The sequence below is a fragment of the Daktulosphaira vitifoliae genome, unplaced genomic scaffold (genome assembly GCF_025091365.1).
Source record: "Daktulosphaira vitifoliae isolate Bord-2020 unplaced genomic scaffold, ASM2509136v1 Scaffold_4, whole genome shotgun sequence".
Taxonomy (NCBI): Eukaryota; Metazoa; Arthropoda; class Insecta; order Hemiptera; family Phylloxeridae; genus Daktulosphaira; species Daktulosphaira vitifoliae.
This window is the reverse complement of record NW_026099575.1, coordinates 12,397,854-12,417,656: the sequence shown is the minus strand read 5'-3', so window position 1 is coordinate 12,417,656 and position 19,803 is coordinate 12,397,854. Positions and strand designations below refer to the sequence as shown.

General features: G+C 27.4%; 1 protein-coding gene across 1 annotated transcript; it reads right to left on the bottom strand.

The window, feature by feature from the left end:
* Positions 1–15,723: 15,723 nt before the first annotated feature.
* On the bottom strand, positions 15,724–19,645 carry LOC126906026 (uncharacterized). The gene is made up of 4 exons (XM_050686248.1): positions 19,498–19,645; positions 17,598–17,753; positions 16,304–16,465; positions 15,724–16,036 (listed from the first exon to the last, which is right to left on the bottom strand). Exons 1-4 carry the CDS (start codon positions 19,561–19,563, stop codon positions 15,854–15,856), a joined length of 567 nt encoding a protein of 188 aa, XP_050542205.1. The 5' UTR covers positions 19,564–19,645; the 3' UTR covers positions 15,724–15,853.
* Between the last annotated feature and the right edge of the window lie 158 nt (positions 19,646–19,803).

The window sequence follows — 19,803 nt, the reverse complement described above, 5'->3', positions numbered from 1 at the left end:
AAAAAAAAAATTTCGGACTTTATTTTATCTTCAAGGAGAAAATGGCTACCGAATGCTATTTTTGTGTGAAAATTTTCGATTTTGTATTTTACATTTTTAACTTTATTATGCTATAACTTTTTGAAAAATGTATGGATTAGTACAATTTTTTTATGAGGAGTAGTATTCATATACATCTTTCATTGGACATACTGTTTTTTTAAATCGGACCATTTCCCTATATACGAGGGGGGTTCAAATCTAAAAAATGCATGTAAAAAGTAGAACTTTTTCAACTTAAATTTTGAAAGTGTTCCGGAAAGTCTGACACTTTTATATATATCTTAAATTAAAGCTAATGTAATATACTTTATTATGGTAAAAAAAAATTTCGGACTTTATTTTATCTTTATGGTGAAAACAGACATCAAAGTTTATAAAAAAAAATCGATTTTTGTAAAAAAATTCTTTTTTATATTTTTAACTTTATAATGCTATAACTTTTTGAAAGATGTATGGATCAATATAATTTTTTTTTTATAGATGCATGATGTCTTTACCTATCATTTGGTATATTTTTTTTGTAAATCTGACACTTAACCTGCCCACAGGGGGGGATTTAAAATGACAACTTTTTCACAAAAAATTAACTTTTTCAACTTAACTTTTGAAAATGTTCCGGAAGGTCTGACACTTTTATATATATCTTAAATTAAAGCTTATGTAATATACTTTAATTTGAAAAAAAAAAATTTGACCTCTGGACTTGTCTTCGTGGTGAAAGTTGACATCAAAGTTAATAAAAAATTACGATTTTTGTAAAATAATTTTTTTTTATATTTTTAACTTAATAATGCTCTAACTTTTTCAAAAATGAACATATCAATATAATTTTTTTTTATATAGATGCTTGATGTCTTTACTTATCATTTGGTATATTTTTTTTGTAAATCTGACACTTAACCTGCCCACAGGGGGGGATTTAAAATGACAACTTTTTTACAAAAAATGAACTTTTTCAACTTAACTTTTGAAAGTGTTCCGGAAGGTCTGACACTTTTATATATATCTTAAATTAAAGCTAATGTAATATACTTTATAATGGTAAAAAAAAATTTCGGACTTTATTTTATCTTCATGGTGAAAACAGACATTAAACTTAATAAAAAAAATACGATTTTTGTAAAAAAATTCTTTTTTATATTTTTAACTTTATAATGCTATAACTTTTTGAAAGATGTATGGATCAATATAATTTTTTTTTTATAGATGCATGATGTCTTGACCTATCATTTGGTATATATTTTTTTTTCATATCTGACCCTTTACCTGCCCACAGGGGGGGGTTTAAAATGACAACTTTTTCACAAAAAATTTACTTTTTCAACTTAAATTTTGAAAGTGTTCCGGAAAGTCTGACACTTTTATATATATCNATTTTGAAACTGTTCCGAAAAGTCTGACACTTTTATTTATATCTTAAATTAAAGTTAATATAATCTACTTTATTATGCGACAAAATATTTTCGGACTTTATTTTATCTTCACGGTGTAAATGGCTACCAAATGCTATTATTGTGTGAAAATTCTCGATTTTATTTTTTACATTTTTAACTTTATAATGCTATAACTTATTGAAAAGTGTATGGATCAATATAATTTTTTTATGGGAAATACTATTTTTTAATAATCCCTTTTTCATTCGACATACTTTATCTTAATCAGGATATTAATAAGGAACTAGCAGTTTATGAAGCTTTTGGAATAATCCACCAAATTTTTAAATTAAACACTATCTAAAGATTTGCATCGAAGCGTTTTTTTTTGATAGTGATTTTAATCACTGTCAGATATCATTATACATGATCCATCTATGCCACGTCACCACTGTGCCGCGACCCCCCTGTGCTGCGTTTTTTAAATATCACAAATAGTATAAACACTTTTATGTAAACAGTTAAATACTAAACTTTGTTTTTAGAGCAAAATATACAAAACCAAACATTTTTTTGATTATTTTATACAACTGTTAAAATTACTAACGAGATTTTTCTAAATAGCTGATAAAATTATTCTTTTTATCCAATAATAAAATAGTTCTCTCACAGGAGAATATATATTTACCATGCAAAACAAATATTTTGTTGGAGTAACAAAAATATGATCTAGCAACAAAATTAATGTTGGCTCAATTATTTTTTAATTTAACAATGATCTCGTAATAACATTTAAGTCTATGATATTTTTATGAATTGTACGACTATACTTAAAACAAGTACACACAATTATTTGAATTAAATTTAAAATTATTTAAAAAAAAATAATCTTTTTTAGCGTATGAAATATTCATTTCATACTGATTTTTATAAATTTTACAAAAAACAAATAAAAAAACAATTAATATTATTTGTATTTTCGAATAATTGAGTGGTTTATGTAAAGTGTATCACTCTTTATAAAGCTCAAGAAAGAATTTGTAGGGCCGTGTAAATCGGCTAAATCTAAGCGTTGCGTATAATTTTGAAATATCCACACATATTACTTTTAAATAATTCTTAAATTATTTGAATTTGAATTATAAAAAAAACGCAATGTCATAAGCACTTGTATTATGTACCAATCCGATATCATAAAAATTTAAACATGTATATTTTCATGTAATAATTATCCAAGTCATGATTGTCGCGTAATAAATTATAAAATGTTAGTAATTAAACAGTTTCAAAAGGCAGTATATCATTCAAGATTATCAAGAAAATAAGAGAGGTGGGTTATCAACTATATAAAGTAAAAAAGCTAAGGTAGCAATCTCTGTTCTTTCATTCTCTCCTTTTTAGTAACCATCAGCACAGTAGTGCAATAGTTACTGGGTAGAGTAGAATAGCGTAGAACAGTAAAGAAGTAGTGAAATTAGCAAGTCGCTTAGTTATTTACTCAACACGATGGAAAATGAGTAAGAAACGATCGCGACTGCCGTACGCTTCCTGACACAAATCTTATTTCGGTGATCAAATTTTTTCAATCTGTCTATAATTTTATATTAAAATCTTCATAAGGATAACGATAGTTAGTCAATTTTATTAACCCTTATAGTACATTTTAATTACCAGAAGAATATTGAAGGTTTTTAAATAATAAGGTTTTATGAGTAATCGAAATACAATAGTAATTAAAATTTACTGTGTTGTAAGAATATACGGTTTACACACATTTTAGAAGTCTTCAGAGTAAGGTGTTCTTCTGCTGCAGCCGCCACTCCGAGCAAAGAAATCCTTAGAGCGAGGTGACCGTGCTATTATCGGCGTTATTCCAGTTACAGACTGAGTGAGTTTGAGTGATCACAAAAGACTGTGATCACTCAAGCGAATTAGTAACGCTGTCTTAAAAATCAACTGACGTCGTCCCACTATACCTTTAAATACATTCATCTCATAAATCTCTGGTATAGTTTTTTTAGAATTTGAAAGAATTGTTCGATATTCAACGTCCTATTTGGCAAAAAATTCTACTATTTTTGAATCACTAGTGCTTTTTTTCATATCATTTTTGGAAATATTAAGATTTTTTTAAACTTCAAAAAGATCGCGCTTTTAAAAAAAATACTTATAAAATTTAAAACGATTTTTTGATCTATCAAATTGATAATATGGACATATCAGTTATTATTTGAATAATGTAACAGAATGTAGTTGAAAAATATCATCTTTTATCAAAATTTTATTACGTGTAACTGTCATACAAAAATTTATTTCCGAAAATATTTATTTTAACTTATACTTTAGTCATAATTATTAACACTTCTCATATCAAATCAAATATTATGCTAAAAAAATCCAAAGAAAATTGTGATTTTTAAAAAATTGGATGAAATATCTCATAAATTTTTTGATATTTTTTCATAAAATTTTCAGGAAAACCAATGGAAAATTGTGATGGAAGGACATGTTAAAGAAGAGTATTTGAACGCTTTGTAATTCATTTTGGCACGACCCCGCGTCGCTTCGCGATACACGAATACCCGCGGTTCGTGCCACATTTATTAGCCGTCGCCCTATTATGAGTATTTGATTGACCAACACTGCGTGCCATACGCCACGGGACAAAGTCCAGCAAATGTCGCGCGGCCGACGACGACCCGCCGCAAACGATACGTTCAGTTTTCTTCCAGCCGCCATAGTCACGACGTCGAGGATGTACACCATCGGCTTGGGACGTGCCACCGGACACGTAGAACCGATCCGCACCAGGATACCATCGCTTTCAACAGTGCTAACTTTTGTTGTAATAGGCCCTTCACACAACCGAACAAAATGTTTATCTGTTATTCTTTCATCTTCTACCCACACACCAATAAATTACAAAACACAATCAACACTTTCTATCACTGACTGCAGATACACACACAACTCACACAATCACGCCATGCACACACATCCGTTCCTTCCCAACATGTACAACCCCGTAGTTTTACAAAATCCTTCTACAATGTCAGCAAAATAGCAACAAAAGAATCTAAATAAATGTAAGGCCGATGGTCATGTACGTGTCTGGAAGGGGACTTTGGAAGGACACCAAAGGACTCCATGGGCTCGTCTGACACGGCCTGTTCCGATCCAACCGACATACGAACACGTCGCGATCATCGTCCGGCTCTCTTTCATCTTTTAAACCAATTTTGTATTTTTTTTAGTTTTGTTTGTTTTTCCTTTACTATTATTGTATCATGTGTTTTTAATAATAAAATAATCGAAGATATTTTTTTATACAAATTGGTTATTATAATTCATACTTTCTTTATTGTTCCACGAGTAAATTATTGTATCAATGAGGATTATATGATTAAGGTAAGAACATCCTAATTTATTGTGCATGTATTTAAGATAGCAAGTGACCCTCGAACAACACACCCCGAGAAAAGGGATAATTCTTATTTTGCTATACTCCTATAACATTCCCTTCCATCATATCATATCCCTTTCTTATTTTTGTTTTACAACACTTCTTGAAGCCGAGAACTATGCCGGACACCGCGATATTATGCAAAGATTATTGTTAACTGTGTTTGTCTTTTCAGTTTGTTTAATCTGTTGATGCTTATTAATAAACGGCCCACTGGTCTCTGCCTTCAAAAACAGTATCGATTACATTATTGCGACGTAAATCGTGTCAATACACTGTGCCTAAAAATATTCTTGTTTTGTATACTCAGTTCGTTAAAAAACAATATCTTCTATGGAGCCTTTAGTATTTTAATAACATAGATTGCATTAAAAAAATTATTTTTACTTTGTAAATCAAATAAATAACATTTTAAATTTAATCGAATATTCAATAATTCTGAATTTAGCTATTTTTCTATTCCGCATTTTAAATTTTACATTGTATTTTTCTTTATTCTCTATGATAATTATATTTTATATTTTTTATACATATTTATATTTTTCTATGCATATATTATTTTACTGATGAAATTTATATTATTTCTTGCTAATATTTGTCATAATAAAAATATTATAAACTCATAATATTATTTATGCTGTTCCACATTATTTGAAGTGTTTTAGATTCAGTTATATCATATTATTGTTATCTAATACTTATTACCCGTTTTTGATATTTGATACAAAAAACGGTCTAAAATATTATCAAGATTCCGTTTTTCGATATCTTATGAATTATTGATAAAAATTATAATTTTGCAAATACTCATCAAGTGGTGCATTATCGTGCTAAGCCACAGCTCGTCCCAGCGACGACTATACGTCGTGGCGTTGCTGTCTTTTTACAAGTATCAAATCGCTGCGACTCCACAGAAATTATTTAAATTTTTTATCAGTACATTTTATTTATTATGATTAAAGTTTTCCCTGTAATGTTAGTTGCAGTTTTGCAGTGCACTTTTATAAATGTCAACGCGTGTCATGACAATTCTTGAAGTGTCGCCGATCCAATTATCGATAGTTGGACTGCAAACTGTACATACAACGTGTAGCAATACCGCCACGATTATTAGGTGGATACCATAGATCTTATAAACATGGATAGGACATTAATATTTGAGGCCTTTGGGTTTTCGCGGTCTTGAATTGATATGAATATGAGGCTGTTTGTTCACATTTTATTGTGATAAGCGCATAAGACACTGTTTTAGCTTTGATGTGAATCTTAAAAGGTATTTGTTTCACTATGGTGTGTTATTTTCTTTGAGTCTGTTACAACTTTTTCTCAGCTCTCACTGAACTGATTTCTTTCAAAGATACGTTTAAAGATTACAAATCATATCTAGTCAAAGGCATTACCATCAAAATTTGAAAAAATTTCCCTCGTTCCCCGTAAACGGGGGAAATCTCCAAAAAAATTACAAATTTAAAAATCATTAATTGTAGACATTTTTTCAATTTTTTTTACTTAAAATTTTGTCGGCTACTTTACTCATAATATTATAGCACATTTATAGACCTCTCTTTCTATAACCGATATTTCGTTTTCTACATTTGTATTTTCAATAATTTTCGAAAGTTTCAATTAAGCTATAAGTTCATTATGATCATCTTAATACACATGCTCGTATTCTATCGGTTGAGTTGGCAAGTATGAGTCACCGATGGCTTGTTTATAGCAGGGAATAGAGTTCAATTTATTATGTCGGAATAACTTCTCGGATCAGAAAAATCTCCATGGTACATATTTCCCGTCATTGACTTTTTTATAAAAAACATAAATGTTTATATGACGATGAGCTCGATTAAAAAAAATAATTTCTGGAATTATAAATTTAGATGACTGAATTTTAGTTATAAAAACAAAGCTCCGTAAATGTGTTATACGGTTGGGTATAATATTATAAGTTAAAATATTATGAGTAAAGTATTCGAGAAATCAGATGGTCCAATAGTGGCAAAATGGATTCATTAGCGATTTATCGTGATATACTATACCGACATGCAAAAAGTGCTGCGTGCAGACTTTAACTATATTTCTTTAAACTAAATAGTAAAAATAATATTCTCTCGATCGTTTTGGATCTAATATTTCTATAAAAATAGCACTATTTTTTAAAGGTACTCTAAAACAAATACACAAAGTAGATCAGTGGCAGATCAGCTGGAAGGATGTCCTTCCTTTAACTATTATCAACTAAAAAAGAAGTCTTTAAATGATGAAATTGGCAAATAATTAATTTTGATTTCCCTATTACACAACTTTTTCACAATAAGTTAATATTCACAATATGAATTTTGAAAATGTTCCGGACATCCTGACACCTTTATGTGTATGTTAAATTAAAGATTATATTTATTCCTAAGCAGGAAATACAGTACATTCGGGAAACGTCTAGATATAAAAATAGCAATAGCTTCACCTGCAGTAATTACTTAACTATTTATTATTCTGTGAGAGGATTTTTTTATTATTGGATAAAAAGAATTAGTTAAAATTTTATCAAGTATTTGCAAAAATCTCGTAAGTAATTTTTACCAATTGTATAAAATAATAAAAAAATTTTTGGTTTTATATATTTTGCTCTTAAAACAAGGTTTAGTATTTAACTGTTTACATAAAAGTGTTTATACTATTTGTGATATTTATAAAATATAATACTTGAAATAATAATATACGTTATAAAAAAATATGTTTATTCCTTCTTCCCCTACCCCAAAAAAAAAATCTTTATTTAAATATGATAATAAAATTTATTTAAATAAAACAAAAGTTGAACAATTAATTGAAGAAACTGTTACAATAACAAACAAATTATAAAAATGAATCATATAAGAATTGAAAATATTATTTTCCGTAATTTACTTTGATAGAATGTAGTGTTATTAATAATTAAAAATTAAGTTATAACAATATAATTATTAAAGTTAGACCTTTAATTAACTTTTTCACCTTTGTTTAAAATAATTAATGCAACAAAAAATATATAATTAACATAAAATTATAATATAATAATCATATATAAGCTGACGAAACTTTTAATTCATCTGTTATATATCGGTAGTAAATGTCGAACCAACTATAAGAATCATACTAAGTATTATCATATTAAAATATTTACTATAAACTAATTACATTTAACTTATATTTAAGGATATTAATGGAGGTATATTTTTTTTACGAAGCCAGAAACCTAATTTTAAATACATCTTCATTAATTGTAATTGTGCAGTATTTAGAACCTTCCTAATCTGCGACATAATATCTTCTGAAGGCCTTTTTATTTCAACAAGGTTGTTGTACCAAATGATTATCGCCGATGGAATTGGCTGTATTGGTCTGCAGTTATCATTCATAAAACTACGAACAATGGAATAAAACTTACCAATTTTTTCATCTATATCATTGTCACTACAGTCGTGTGATAAAGCTAAATGATTCACAATGTCTATGATATCAAAAATGTTATTATGAAATTCCAAATTAGTGTATGTCTTAATTTTAAGAAATGGAATCGGCCAAGGAATAATGAAATTTGTGAATCCAATGAATTGTGCTATTAGATATGTCTTATATATTTTTTTTCTGTTGGTCTGTTTTTTAATTTCGTTCCAAAAACAACTTATATAGTCTATATATGCTAGTACTTTTTTATTGAGATTGCAGCTCAACAAAATATGAAATTGTTTTGCTTTAATGTTCATATTATCGTAATTAATAAAATCACTTGTTCTAAATCCATCAAACAATTGATCCGTGGTAATTTCTCCATTATTTTCATCATAAATATGCACATCCTTTTTAAATTCTTCCCAATATTTATTGTTGAATATATTTTTTAAAAGTTCAATATTTACGGAATTTACAGAATCAAAACTGAGAATAATACAAAAAATACCAAATGAAAATAAATATTTAGTGTACATTTCAAATTTTAATTTTTATAGGTGTGAAACAAAAATGTTATTGATATTTTTACAGTTCAACATGTTAAAATATATAAAGTATTTTATTTATATAAAAATTCTGACAGAATTTATTTTTAATTTATACTTTTCAGTTAAGTAAATTTAAAATTTGATATTTTAATACTTATAACTTAATTATATTTTTAAACTTGTTTTGAATAACTTTATTGAATTCATATGGTGTCCTACATTGCGTATAATAATGATTAAATATTATTCTACATAATTTATCGGAATCTATATATTTTTTTCATTTTTAAGAGCCATAACTATTTTTAAATATTTTATAATACTATGTTTCAATTTTAAACGGATTCTTATAATTATTTCTATATTATTTGTTAAACAACAATCTATAAAAAATATCAACATGCCCGTCAACTTTTTTCCTCTGAAATTGTACACAGGATGTTTTAGTTATCATAAATCACTAAATTTAATGAAAAATAAAAATAATATTAAAGTTTTTAGTAGTATTTTCTTTTAGTTTAACACGTTTCCCTAAATTTATCAATCGTAAAATATTTTCAGATTCATTAAATTATCATTGTCAGACAACGATGAGAATATTTTGTTCGTGAATGCTTTGTTGATTAGGCAGGATGCAGTGAATATGCGATTTATTAAATTAAGTTAATTCATTATATTAATGATAGCTCACGGACTAGTTATTGACGAGTGTATGATTGTTTGCACGAAAGCACTTATTCCTACTCATTATCACTCTGGTTGCGTAAAAAAATTTTTAAATTATATGAAGACTGGAAGAAATTGAAAAAAATAAATGTAAAAAAACTGATATGCAAAGGAGACATGAAAAAGAATTTGATGACCAATTAGACGATCTATTTGACATAGCTCATACTAACGTATGTAACATTTTTGTTGAAGAATATTGAAGAAGATATTAATTTTTTATTAGAACAGCGAGAAAAAGGTCGTCCTGGTTGTTTGCTCGGGCCAGATATGATGTAGTAGGTATTGAAAATAATAAAAGATATAATACAAGAATTAAGTAAAATTAAAACTATATTAATAATATTTTTAATATAGTTTTAATTTTACTTAATTAATTAGCCACAAGTGATCAATTTTTATTATATAATACAAGAAAATGAAGAGAAACGAAAACTTCAGCAGCATTCAGATATTTCTCAATTAACAAGTAATAGAACTAAATTTATAGTCTATAAAATAAAAGTAAAAAATTTTAATAAAATACATTTTTATTTTTAATTATTAAGATAAAAGATACATTTTGGACGTTTTTATTATTTTTAGTCTATATTTTGCAGTAAATTTCAAAACAAAGTAATTATTGTCTATTAATAATATATTTTTCTATAATATGTTTTTAGTTAAAGTCCCATCGTCATCTTATCTTTGTTCTGGAGATGAGGCAATAGGTTTGATCATCGAAAATAATGAAATGTACGCTACCTGGTCCATTAAACTCAAAACAAACCGCATCTACACCTAATTTATAAGGTGGGTTTAAAAGTTTGACCCTATTGCTTATAAAATGCAAATCGACTCTCATCCATGAAGTTCATAACGTGCAAAATGAAGTATAATGACACCTAGATTATCAGCTACTCTAGATAAGTGCAAGATCAGTGATCGTAATGCTGTACATTTGTTAACGGCAGCCGCAGAAAGTTTTCAGGTAAATTTTTCCTATTTTACAATTTATTAATAGATTAACTATTAAAAGGGATCGAGAATGTTTTCGTGAACAGCTGTCAAAGAGTTAAATGTCTAAATTTTTAAATCTAAATTTAAATTTTGTTGTTCTTTACTGAGATTAGAAATTACTTTCTAACTTAACAAGTACCGAAACGTCTACCTATTATAATTACAGCTCCTAATGTTGAAAAACTATTAGGAGTTCCTGGTCTTCCGTAAGGTACTGGAAAAGAAATTACTTTTACCGTCTATACTACATATTACAAGAAAAGTGTCTAGTTGACAAAGTTCAGGTTTTTGTGTTTGATATTTTAATACTTATAACTTAATTATATTTTTAAACTTGTTTTGAATAACTTTATTGAATTCATATGGTGTCCTACATTGCGTATAATAATGATTAAATATTATTCTACATAATTTATCGGAATCTATATATTTTTGTTTTTTGTGTTTTGTGTTAGGAGGAACACCACCAAATGGAATAAAATTTTGTAAACCAGGGGCTTATTACCTATCCCGATAGATGGCTAAAGCCATTTATTGCTTAAAAATGTTATTGTTTTCCGATCAATTTGAAATGAAACTTAAAAAAAAAAAAGAACACTAGAAGAAATAGTCTATTTCATAATAAAATGTTATATATAAGCATGGATTTCATCTCCAGAACTTATAAATGCGCATGTTAATGATATTAAATTTTTAAAAAACTTGTTAAGACGGTAAAGTTGGAGAAGTTAAAAAAAATGTCTAAATCATCTATGGTAGTTAAGTGAAGAATGTGTTGTATATTCTTTGTTTGATGATCACATCGATTATACAACAAAAAGTCGAATGGCAAACGTAATTTTACAAGTACAAGAGATGAGCGGATTTGAAGAAGACATAGTTGGTACTTCTATCAAAAAGTTGAGTTTAAAATTCAAAGACCTTGAATATTTTCTCGGTAAAGACTTACCATTTGATTTACTTACTAATAAATCATGGAAAGGGTTTGTGATGGTGTCGCGTTTTCATAATCGTGAGAATTATTTTAATAAAATACAGACAGCACATCCGCTGCCTGAGACTGATGAATTAACAAACAATATTTATTGCCAAATAGTTATAAATAGTTATGCAATAGTTATAATTATTATAAAAACCCAATAGACCTGACCATCGTCGTCAGTCGACTCCAGTGCCTTGTGTCATTCATCAGTCTCAGTACTCGGTTGTCGCTGTCCGGCTTACTGTTTAAAGTAAAGTCTTTGTTTATTCCTTTTCAAACCTATATACTCTTTTCCTCGACATTTCAGAGTACTTGTGTCTTGCACTTCGTCTGCACCTCGTACTTCATTATCCTCTCCTAATAACTAAAGTACTTGTGTCTTGCACTTCGTCTGCACCTCGTACTTTGTTATACTCCTTATCTGGTACGCCCAGTATTTGTGTCTTGCACTTCGTCTGCACCTTATACTCGGCTACCCCGTTCTCTCTTTGAAGTACTTGTGTCTAGCACTTCGTCTGCACCTCGAACTTCATTATCCTCTCCTATACCCAAAGTATTTGTGTCTTGCACTTCGTCTGCACCTCATACCTAGGTGTTACTCTTATTCTCCCTTCCTATAACAACAGCCTTTCGACACCCACAGCTAACCCGGAGTGTCAGCCGAGCACGGTGACTGCTGTACGACAACACGCACGTGAATACCTAGACAGCAGGCACCACATACATCATTATCCTCCTACTCTTCTTATTCGTTTCATTTTACTGTGTTACGACAGGTTTGAACGTTTTCAAATCTCTTATGATTTTTTGAGGAATAATCCAAGTGAATGGCAAAACATTCCTGAATATAATAAAGTAAAAGAACTTTTATCCGCACTAAAAATAGTAAATGATGTTGCCGAAGAGGTGTTAAATTGATAGAAGAGTATAATGACAAGTTCACTAGAAATGAAGACCTAAAACAATATTTATTAAAGATAATGAAAAACCTTATATTATATCAATGACTATATTGTAAATATTTATATATTCTGATCCTTTAGCATCATTACTATTTAAATATATATTATATAATTTTCAATTTTTAAATCGTTCTTAACTACTGTCAACAATACCCAGGGTTTAACTAATAAAAGTTATTAAAAAAACTATTAACTATTAAGTTGTTAAAAAAGCTATTAAAAAAACGTTTCTATAAGTCAATAAGTTTATTATTATTATGATATTTTTTTATAATGCAATTAAGTTCTTAAAAATTGTATTTTTTTTAAAAATAAATGAATTTGAATGTTTATAATTTTTTATATATTTTTATAAGTATTTAGATTCGATGCGTAGGTGAGAAACTATTTAGTATCTGTCACATCTGTTTAAATTTATTTTTATTACCTTCTAACAATTGACACGACTTGCGTCGCAAAAATGTGGTCGACACTGGTTTTGAGGGTAGAGCTCCGTGGGCCGTTTATTAAATGAGCGACAACAGATTATGTTAACAAAAATAAAACAAACCGAAAAGATAAACACAGTAATAATAATCTTCGCATAATATCGCGGCACTTTCGCTGGCGTCGACGACGCGATGTTCGGCGTAATCCTTGGACGGCAAAATGGTTAGCAGCGTTGTAGGCGACGGTGCGCGGGTGCGGTTCGGCTGTCGACGTTGTCGCTTTCACAACGGGAGGAAGACTCTCGCACCATTTGCGGCGGGTCGTCGTCGGCCGTGCGGCATTTGCTGGACTTTGCACCGTAGCGTATAACACGCGGTGTTGGTCAGTCAAATACTCATAGTAGGGCGACGGCTGATAAAGGTGGCACGAGTCGCGGGGCATCGTGTATAACGAAGCGACGCGGGCCGTGTCACAATTTATAGTATTTTGAAAATTCGTCATATTAAGCATTACTTATGAAAAATGTGTAAAAGTCATCTTTTAAAATTTATCGATACAATTATAGGCAAAACATTAAATATTACAAAAAATCTTATTTATACTTTTTTATTATAAATAATATGTCCTACAAAAAATAATAAGAAACATTTTTATATAAATACTAAATTTAACGAGTTACATTAAAAAAACTAAAAATTTTGTGAAAATCTGTGAAATACGATATTTAGCGATTTTTAACTATTATAAAAGAAAATAAAAACATTACAGAAAATATTATTAATACTTCATTTTTGTAAATAATGTGATCAACAAAATTAGTTTAGTAGAATATTTTTTCATAAATATAAAATTGAAAGAGTTATGTTAAAAAAAAACTGTTTTCTGCCTTTAGCCGCATAAATTCAACCCCTTTGAGGGACCGGAAAGGATGTGTCTATCAAACTCAAATTTTATATATACACTTTTATAAGTCAACCAAATAGAAAGGGGGGTCCAGGCAATAAATTTAAAAAAAAACTCATATTCAATAGCTAAGGACCACCCTAATAAATATATATATATATATTTAATATATGAATATATAAAGGGAAATCGTATTTCCCTTATGGGGCAGGTAAAAGGCCAGATTTATAAAAAAAATGTATAAAATTGGCACTTTTTTATTTTTATTTTTGAGTAATTTTAAAAGCTGCTAGCTCCGTCAACAATTGTAATGTATTACTTACCTTGGCTAATAGGTCACTGTTTAGTGTTTCCCCTAGGCAGTGGTAATCAGTTAACTCATACTAAAGGCTCAACCGTTACAAGGTTAATTTTGGCATGAGTATAATGTGAACATTTATAAAAATAAAAGTCGAAAAATAATGTGCCACATAATCTATTTTATAGTCTTTAATTCATCTTTAACTGTACTTACCTGTCGATAGATTAACTGTAATTTTAGATAAGTTCGGAAACGTTGTTTACATATAGAATAATTAAGTTATAATGACCACTGATAATTTTTATTTAAACCTATCTACTACTACCAGATATGTGTTTGACAGCATGAAGTACTTTAAATGACACTAATTGTTGATTAGAAACACTATAACAATTGAACAGGTTCTAATTTCACAGATGAAGGTGATAACTATGTTGATAAGAATGCTAAAACGTCTATAGGTATAATTCCAGATATTAGGATATGCATTGACCGATAATTTTATATTCTATAAATACCTCAACGAAAGATTGCTTGTAAAAAAAAGATTACTAAAATGTCCATTTAAGTTTTTCTTGTGCAATTCAATTTAATTTATTTTTCTTAATTAATTTGCAGATTATTTGGAATTGATATCACCTTTATAAAATGAATTTCATAAATATGATCGTATTAAATCCCATCTTTATACAAGACACTTTTCTACCATTAAAACGAGAATTATTAAAAAATGGTTTAACATAAAAAGTTTTTTTCATGTTAGTTCTTTTTAAAATTAAATTCTCTATTGAAATAAAAAAAAAAATTAGGTGTTGTTATTTGAATTTCTTAAATTAGGGTAGTATACACCCTTATGCAATGAAGTTGTATTTAATTATAATAGATTAATTTAATTAATCAATTAACATCTAAAAAACAAAAATTATTAAAAAAATCAATAGTGGCTCTAAAAAATCGGTGTTTTCAAACTTATTGAACACTCTGTGTATATATATATAAATTTTAAATTAAAAAAGATTGTAAAGTTTATTTTTTTTATCTTTTATATTAAAGTTGAAGAAGTGTTTTGTGTGAATAATTTTTTATCCTACCAAGATTAAATTTCAACAAATGCCTCTGACCTCAATCACACTTGCAGAATTTCAGCACTATTATATTATAAACGATATTTATCATTATGAAGTATTGTAGTTTTGAAGAACAAAATAGTCTTCCTTTTTATAAAAAAATGTTGAAGATATTGTGTACATTTTTATGTTCATTAAAATGAATAAATATCAAATTTTTACCAACTCATGGTAAATAAAAAATATACAATTTTATACCAAATCAGTATTATAACATTTGAATACATAAAAAGAGCTCATATACGGGAGATTACAAAATTGTAATTTATAAAAATTATTCTATAATAATATTTTAAAATTAATGAAAACAATTTTTTTATTATTTTTAACTGATATTGATATTAGATTTTCCACTTGATATAATAAATATGCATATTAAAAAAATACTATCATTAATGTAGTTACTGACGCATAATATTCGAGGGCGTATCATAAATATTTTTATAATAAAATCACTGCTGAATTAAAACGAGATTTTTTTACGTATTCCTCAATTTATTAATATTGTTGAGTAATTTTTAGGTTTCAAAGTTACAATGAATATGTTCATGAACATGTTAAACACATTAATAACATGATTTTAAATCAGTTTCAAGTTGAGCTTCCGTTGATTGTAAACATATGATATTGTAACATCCCCTAATATTTTTTCTTGAATCTGTGTACTCAATTTTTAATTTCCAACACCCAATATACATCACTGGTCTTATCATTGGTTCTAGTTGATTTCTACTTATTATTTGAGAAGTCTGTATTTTTATGAAATTATCTTTTGTTAGTAAATGTATTAGAAGTAGTTTCAATAACTATTAAACTATTGTTTTATAACTATTTATATCTAAATAACAATAAATGTATAATAGCAGGTTCTTTATATGTTATTCCAACTCGGGTATTTTTGTCCAATATAAATTGCTAAAAATATTATTAATTGATGANTTTTATATGTTATTCCAACTCGGATATTTTTGTCCAATATGAATTGCTAAAAATATTATTAATTGATGAAAACTTACTTTTTTCAATGGACAATCGTGAGGAAATGATATAAATTTCCTTAGGATAGGCATCATTATAACATCATACTTTACAAATGTACAAAAATTTATAGTTTTTCCTGATAATGATCGTACATATTCCCACGTTTTATTTTTTTTCGTAAAAGTCGTTAACGTAAGCTAAAAAATCAGATGAAATAAAATAACTTTGGTGTGAAAAAAGTGCATGAAATAGTTGGTATGCGAATCAGAATATTGATATTTTATTACTATTTACTTGGTGAATGTATTTTAGAATATTTATTAAATGTAAAATACGGCCTACCTAATTTGACCGTTAAACAGTCGTGCCTATTAGGTACCGGAGTCCGATTCCGATGCACTAAACTATCCGTCCTCTCTGGTACAAGAAATAGCTTTTACAGATAATATTAAACATAAATAAATAAACAAACACAAATATTCTAATGATAATTTCAGACCAAGAAGTTATTATTTTTCATTTATTATCTGTGTAATATGTACATCTGTGGTTACTGATGAGTATAATATAAGCACCCCAAAATAAATTATCGTTTTTTTTTTATTGAACTTGTTATTATTTTTTTTATAGGAAAACCCTATTTTTTTCCTCACCAAGACAGTTTGCAAGTAGCATCTAAAGCGCGGAGTGCCATGTAAGAATAGTTATTTGCAAGTTTTGTACTATTTAAACAATTATTTTAACGCAAAAAGATACTTATTTTATGTATACCGGTTAAGTTTGGGAATTTTTTAGCGATATTTTCAACTTAATTTTAATTTATTATCATTTAATGTATCAGTGATATAATATAGTTCATTATTTTGTAAAACTGAAAGTAAAATATTTTTGTAATGTTTGGATAATTGTAATTCCCTGAATTATTGTTACTAGACCAGGAAGTAAACATTTATAAACATTTTTGAAAATGATTGTATTATTGTAAAAAAATAAACAACAAAATATTTTAGTATATAAGATGAAATGGAATGAATTGAAGGGAGAGAAGCCTTCGGGAGTACCGAAGGTAATTTCTTTTCGCGTGGTATGTTTAAGATATTAAGTTTTCATTTTGTGTATTGTTTTATTGTGTTTTAAGTGTATCTTTATTTTGTATGTTTTACATTGTTTGATTATATTTTTAATAATTACATTTGCGTTATTATTGAACTTTTATTACTATAAGTTATAACAAAATGGTTGTTACGTATTTAAATACAACAGTGATAACATTGGTTTCACAGTATTTCATATTTGTGCTTACTTAAAAAAAATAGCAAACATAATTACCGTTAAATTCATATGGTGTGTTACATCTTGGTATATTGTAAAACTATTTGGTGGTACTGTATCAGGTGGTGGTTCATTTATGTACGTATTAATGAGTTCAAGTTCTCTATTTTTCATACACCTTATTGTTTTTAAAACTTTAAAGATAAAAAGGGCCTAAAAATAAATGAATTAATTCAGACGATGTAATGAAAAGAAACTGCCTCATTATACAGATTATCTAACTGAATTCATTAGAAAAATAAGGTAAAATATTATCAAACACAATACATTTGTTATATTTATAATAAAAATATTGCAAAGCTTCAATACTTATTTTTTAAGTACTAGTATAGTCAAAATAATTTTTATTATTAATATTAAAAATAAGTATAGTTAATGAAATTCGAACCCTAGGTTGAATATAATTAAAAAAAGAAGAAGAATTTTTTAACCAACAATAAGTAATGACATAATTTTATTTTTGCACACAATTTTCAGCATGGAGTTAGAAAAAAAATGTTTAATTATTTGGTGTATAAGTCCAAAATAACATATAATAAGTACAGTGCATAGTTATTTAATATAAATGAAGTTGATAAATTATTCTATTAAATTTGAATGATTAATTTAATAATTTTCACTCCAATTTTAGATTCAATGCGAAGCTGAGAAGGTATTAGTTTTACTATGATGTGTTTTTTTTTTTTTGTGTGTCTGTTACCACTTTTTTTTAGCTCTCACCGACCCATTATCTTTCAATGATACGTCAAAAGATCACAAATCATATCTAGTCGAAGACATTACCCTTAAATATTAAAAAATTTCATTCGTTCCCCGTAAATGGGGGAAACCTCAAAAAAAATTACAAGTTTAAAAATCGCTAATTTTCGAAATTCTTTCAATTTTTTTTTACTACTTTTCATTTGGTATATTTTTTTTATAAATCTTACACTTTACTTGCCCACAGGGGGGGATTCAAAATGACAACTTTTTCAACTTAACTTTTGAAAGTGTTCCGGAAGTCTGACACTTTTATATATATATCTTAAATTAAAGCTAATATAATGTATTTTATCATAGAAAAAAATAATTATTGCTTTATTTTGTCTTCAAAATATGAAACTGACTACCAAATGCTATTCTTGTGTCGAAATTCTCGATTTTATTTTTTACATTTTTAACTTTATAATGCTATAACTTATTAAAAATGTGTATGGATCAACACAATTCTTTTATGAGAAATAATATTTTTTAATATCTTTTTTTCATTCGACATACTCTATCTTAATCAAGATATTAATAAGAATCTAGCAGATCATGTAGCTTTTGGAATAATCCACCAATTTTTTAAAATTAAACACTATCTAAAGATTTGCATGGAAGCGTTTTTTTTTTTATAGTGATTTCAATCACTGTCAGATATCATTATACTTGATCCAACTATGTCACGTCACCACTGTGCCGCGACCCCACTGTGCTGGGTTTTTTTCTTTTATTTATTGAAAATGATTATTTTTTGAGAAAAAAAAATTCTAAGTTTTCACTCATATTTAAATTACAAAACTGCTAAATTCATTGAACTAATCATTATTTTGTTATTTCGAGTAAAAAATACCTGTTAAACGATCATTTATTCATTAATTTGCTCATTGAAACTTACTCAATATTAATTATTATCTCATAAATGGAATAAAAATATGCTTTTATTATTATTTTTTTTTTTCAGTTCATTACTTGTTAGATAGAGTTTTAATCTCATTATTAATTTATAATTTGTATATGTTGATAGTTTGTCAAGCTTCAAAAAAAGAAAAATTGTTTATGACTACCATATACTACAAGCTATGTGCAATAAAAAAAAAAAGTGCGCACTTATATCCCAAGTTACTCTATATTTAATGCAATTTTTTTATCTTACTTGAGATATACTGACAAATATTAAAAAACAAAACAATATTTCGGTGCAAATTTTATTAATAAACATATTTATATTATGAAATTGAATTCAAAATAAGCTATCTGGTTATTGAAATATAGAAAATTTCATACACACAACTAATTACTTCAGTAAATTAAATTGATTGCGTTAATAAATTCCCATCTATTACCTACTGAAGTCGAAATCTGTTTCCATCAGTGCTGCCAAATCTGTCAATAGGAAAAATGGGGCATATTTTGCTGCATTATGTTAACATGTACCAAATATGATATTTACAGTACAAGT

What these genes read in the sequence shown, in the direction of transcription:
- LOC126906026 (XM_050686248.1), bottom strand. Translation starts at nt 19,563, where the DNA reads ATGTTTATTAATAAAATTTGCACCGAAATATTGTTTTGTTTTTTAATA. An exon ending in TATTTGTCAGTATATCTCAA is followed by an intron (nt 17,754 to 19,497) that starts GTAAGATAAAAA and finishes ATTTATTTTTAG; the next exon opens with GCCCTTTTTATCTTTAAAGT. An exon ending in CACACCATATGAATTTAACG is followed by an intron (nt 16,466 to 17,597) that starts GTAATTATGTTT and finishes CTGATTTTTTAG; the next exon opens with CTTACGTTAACGACTTTTAC.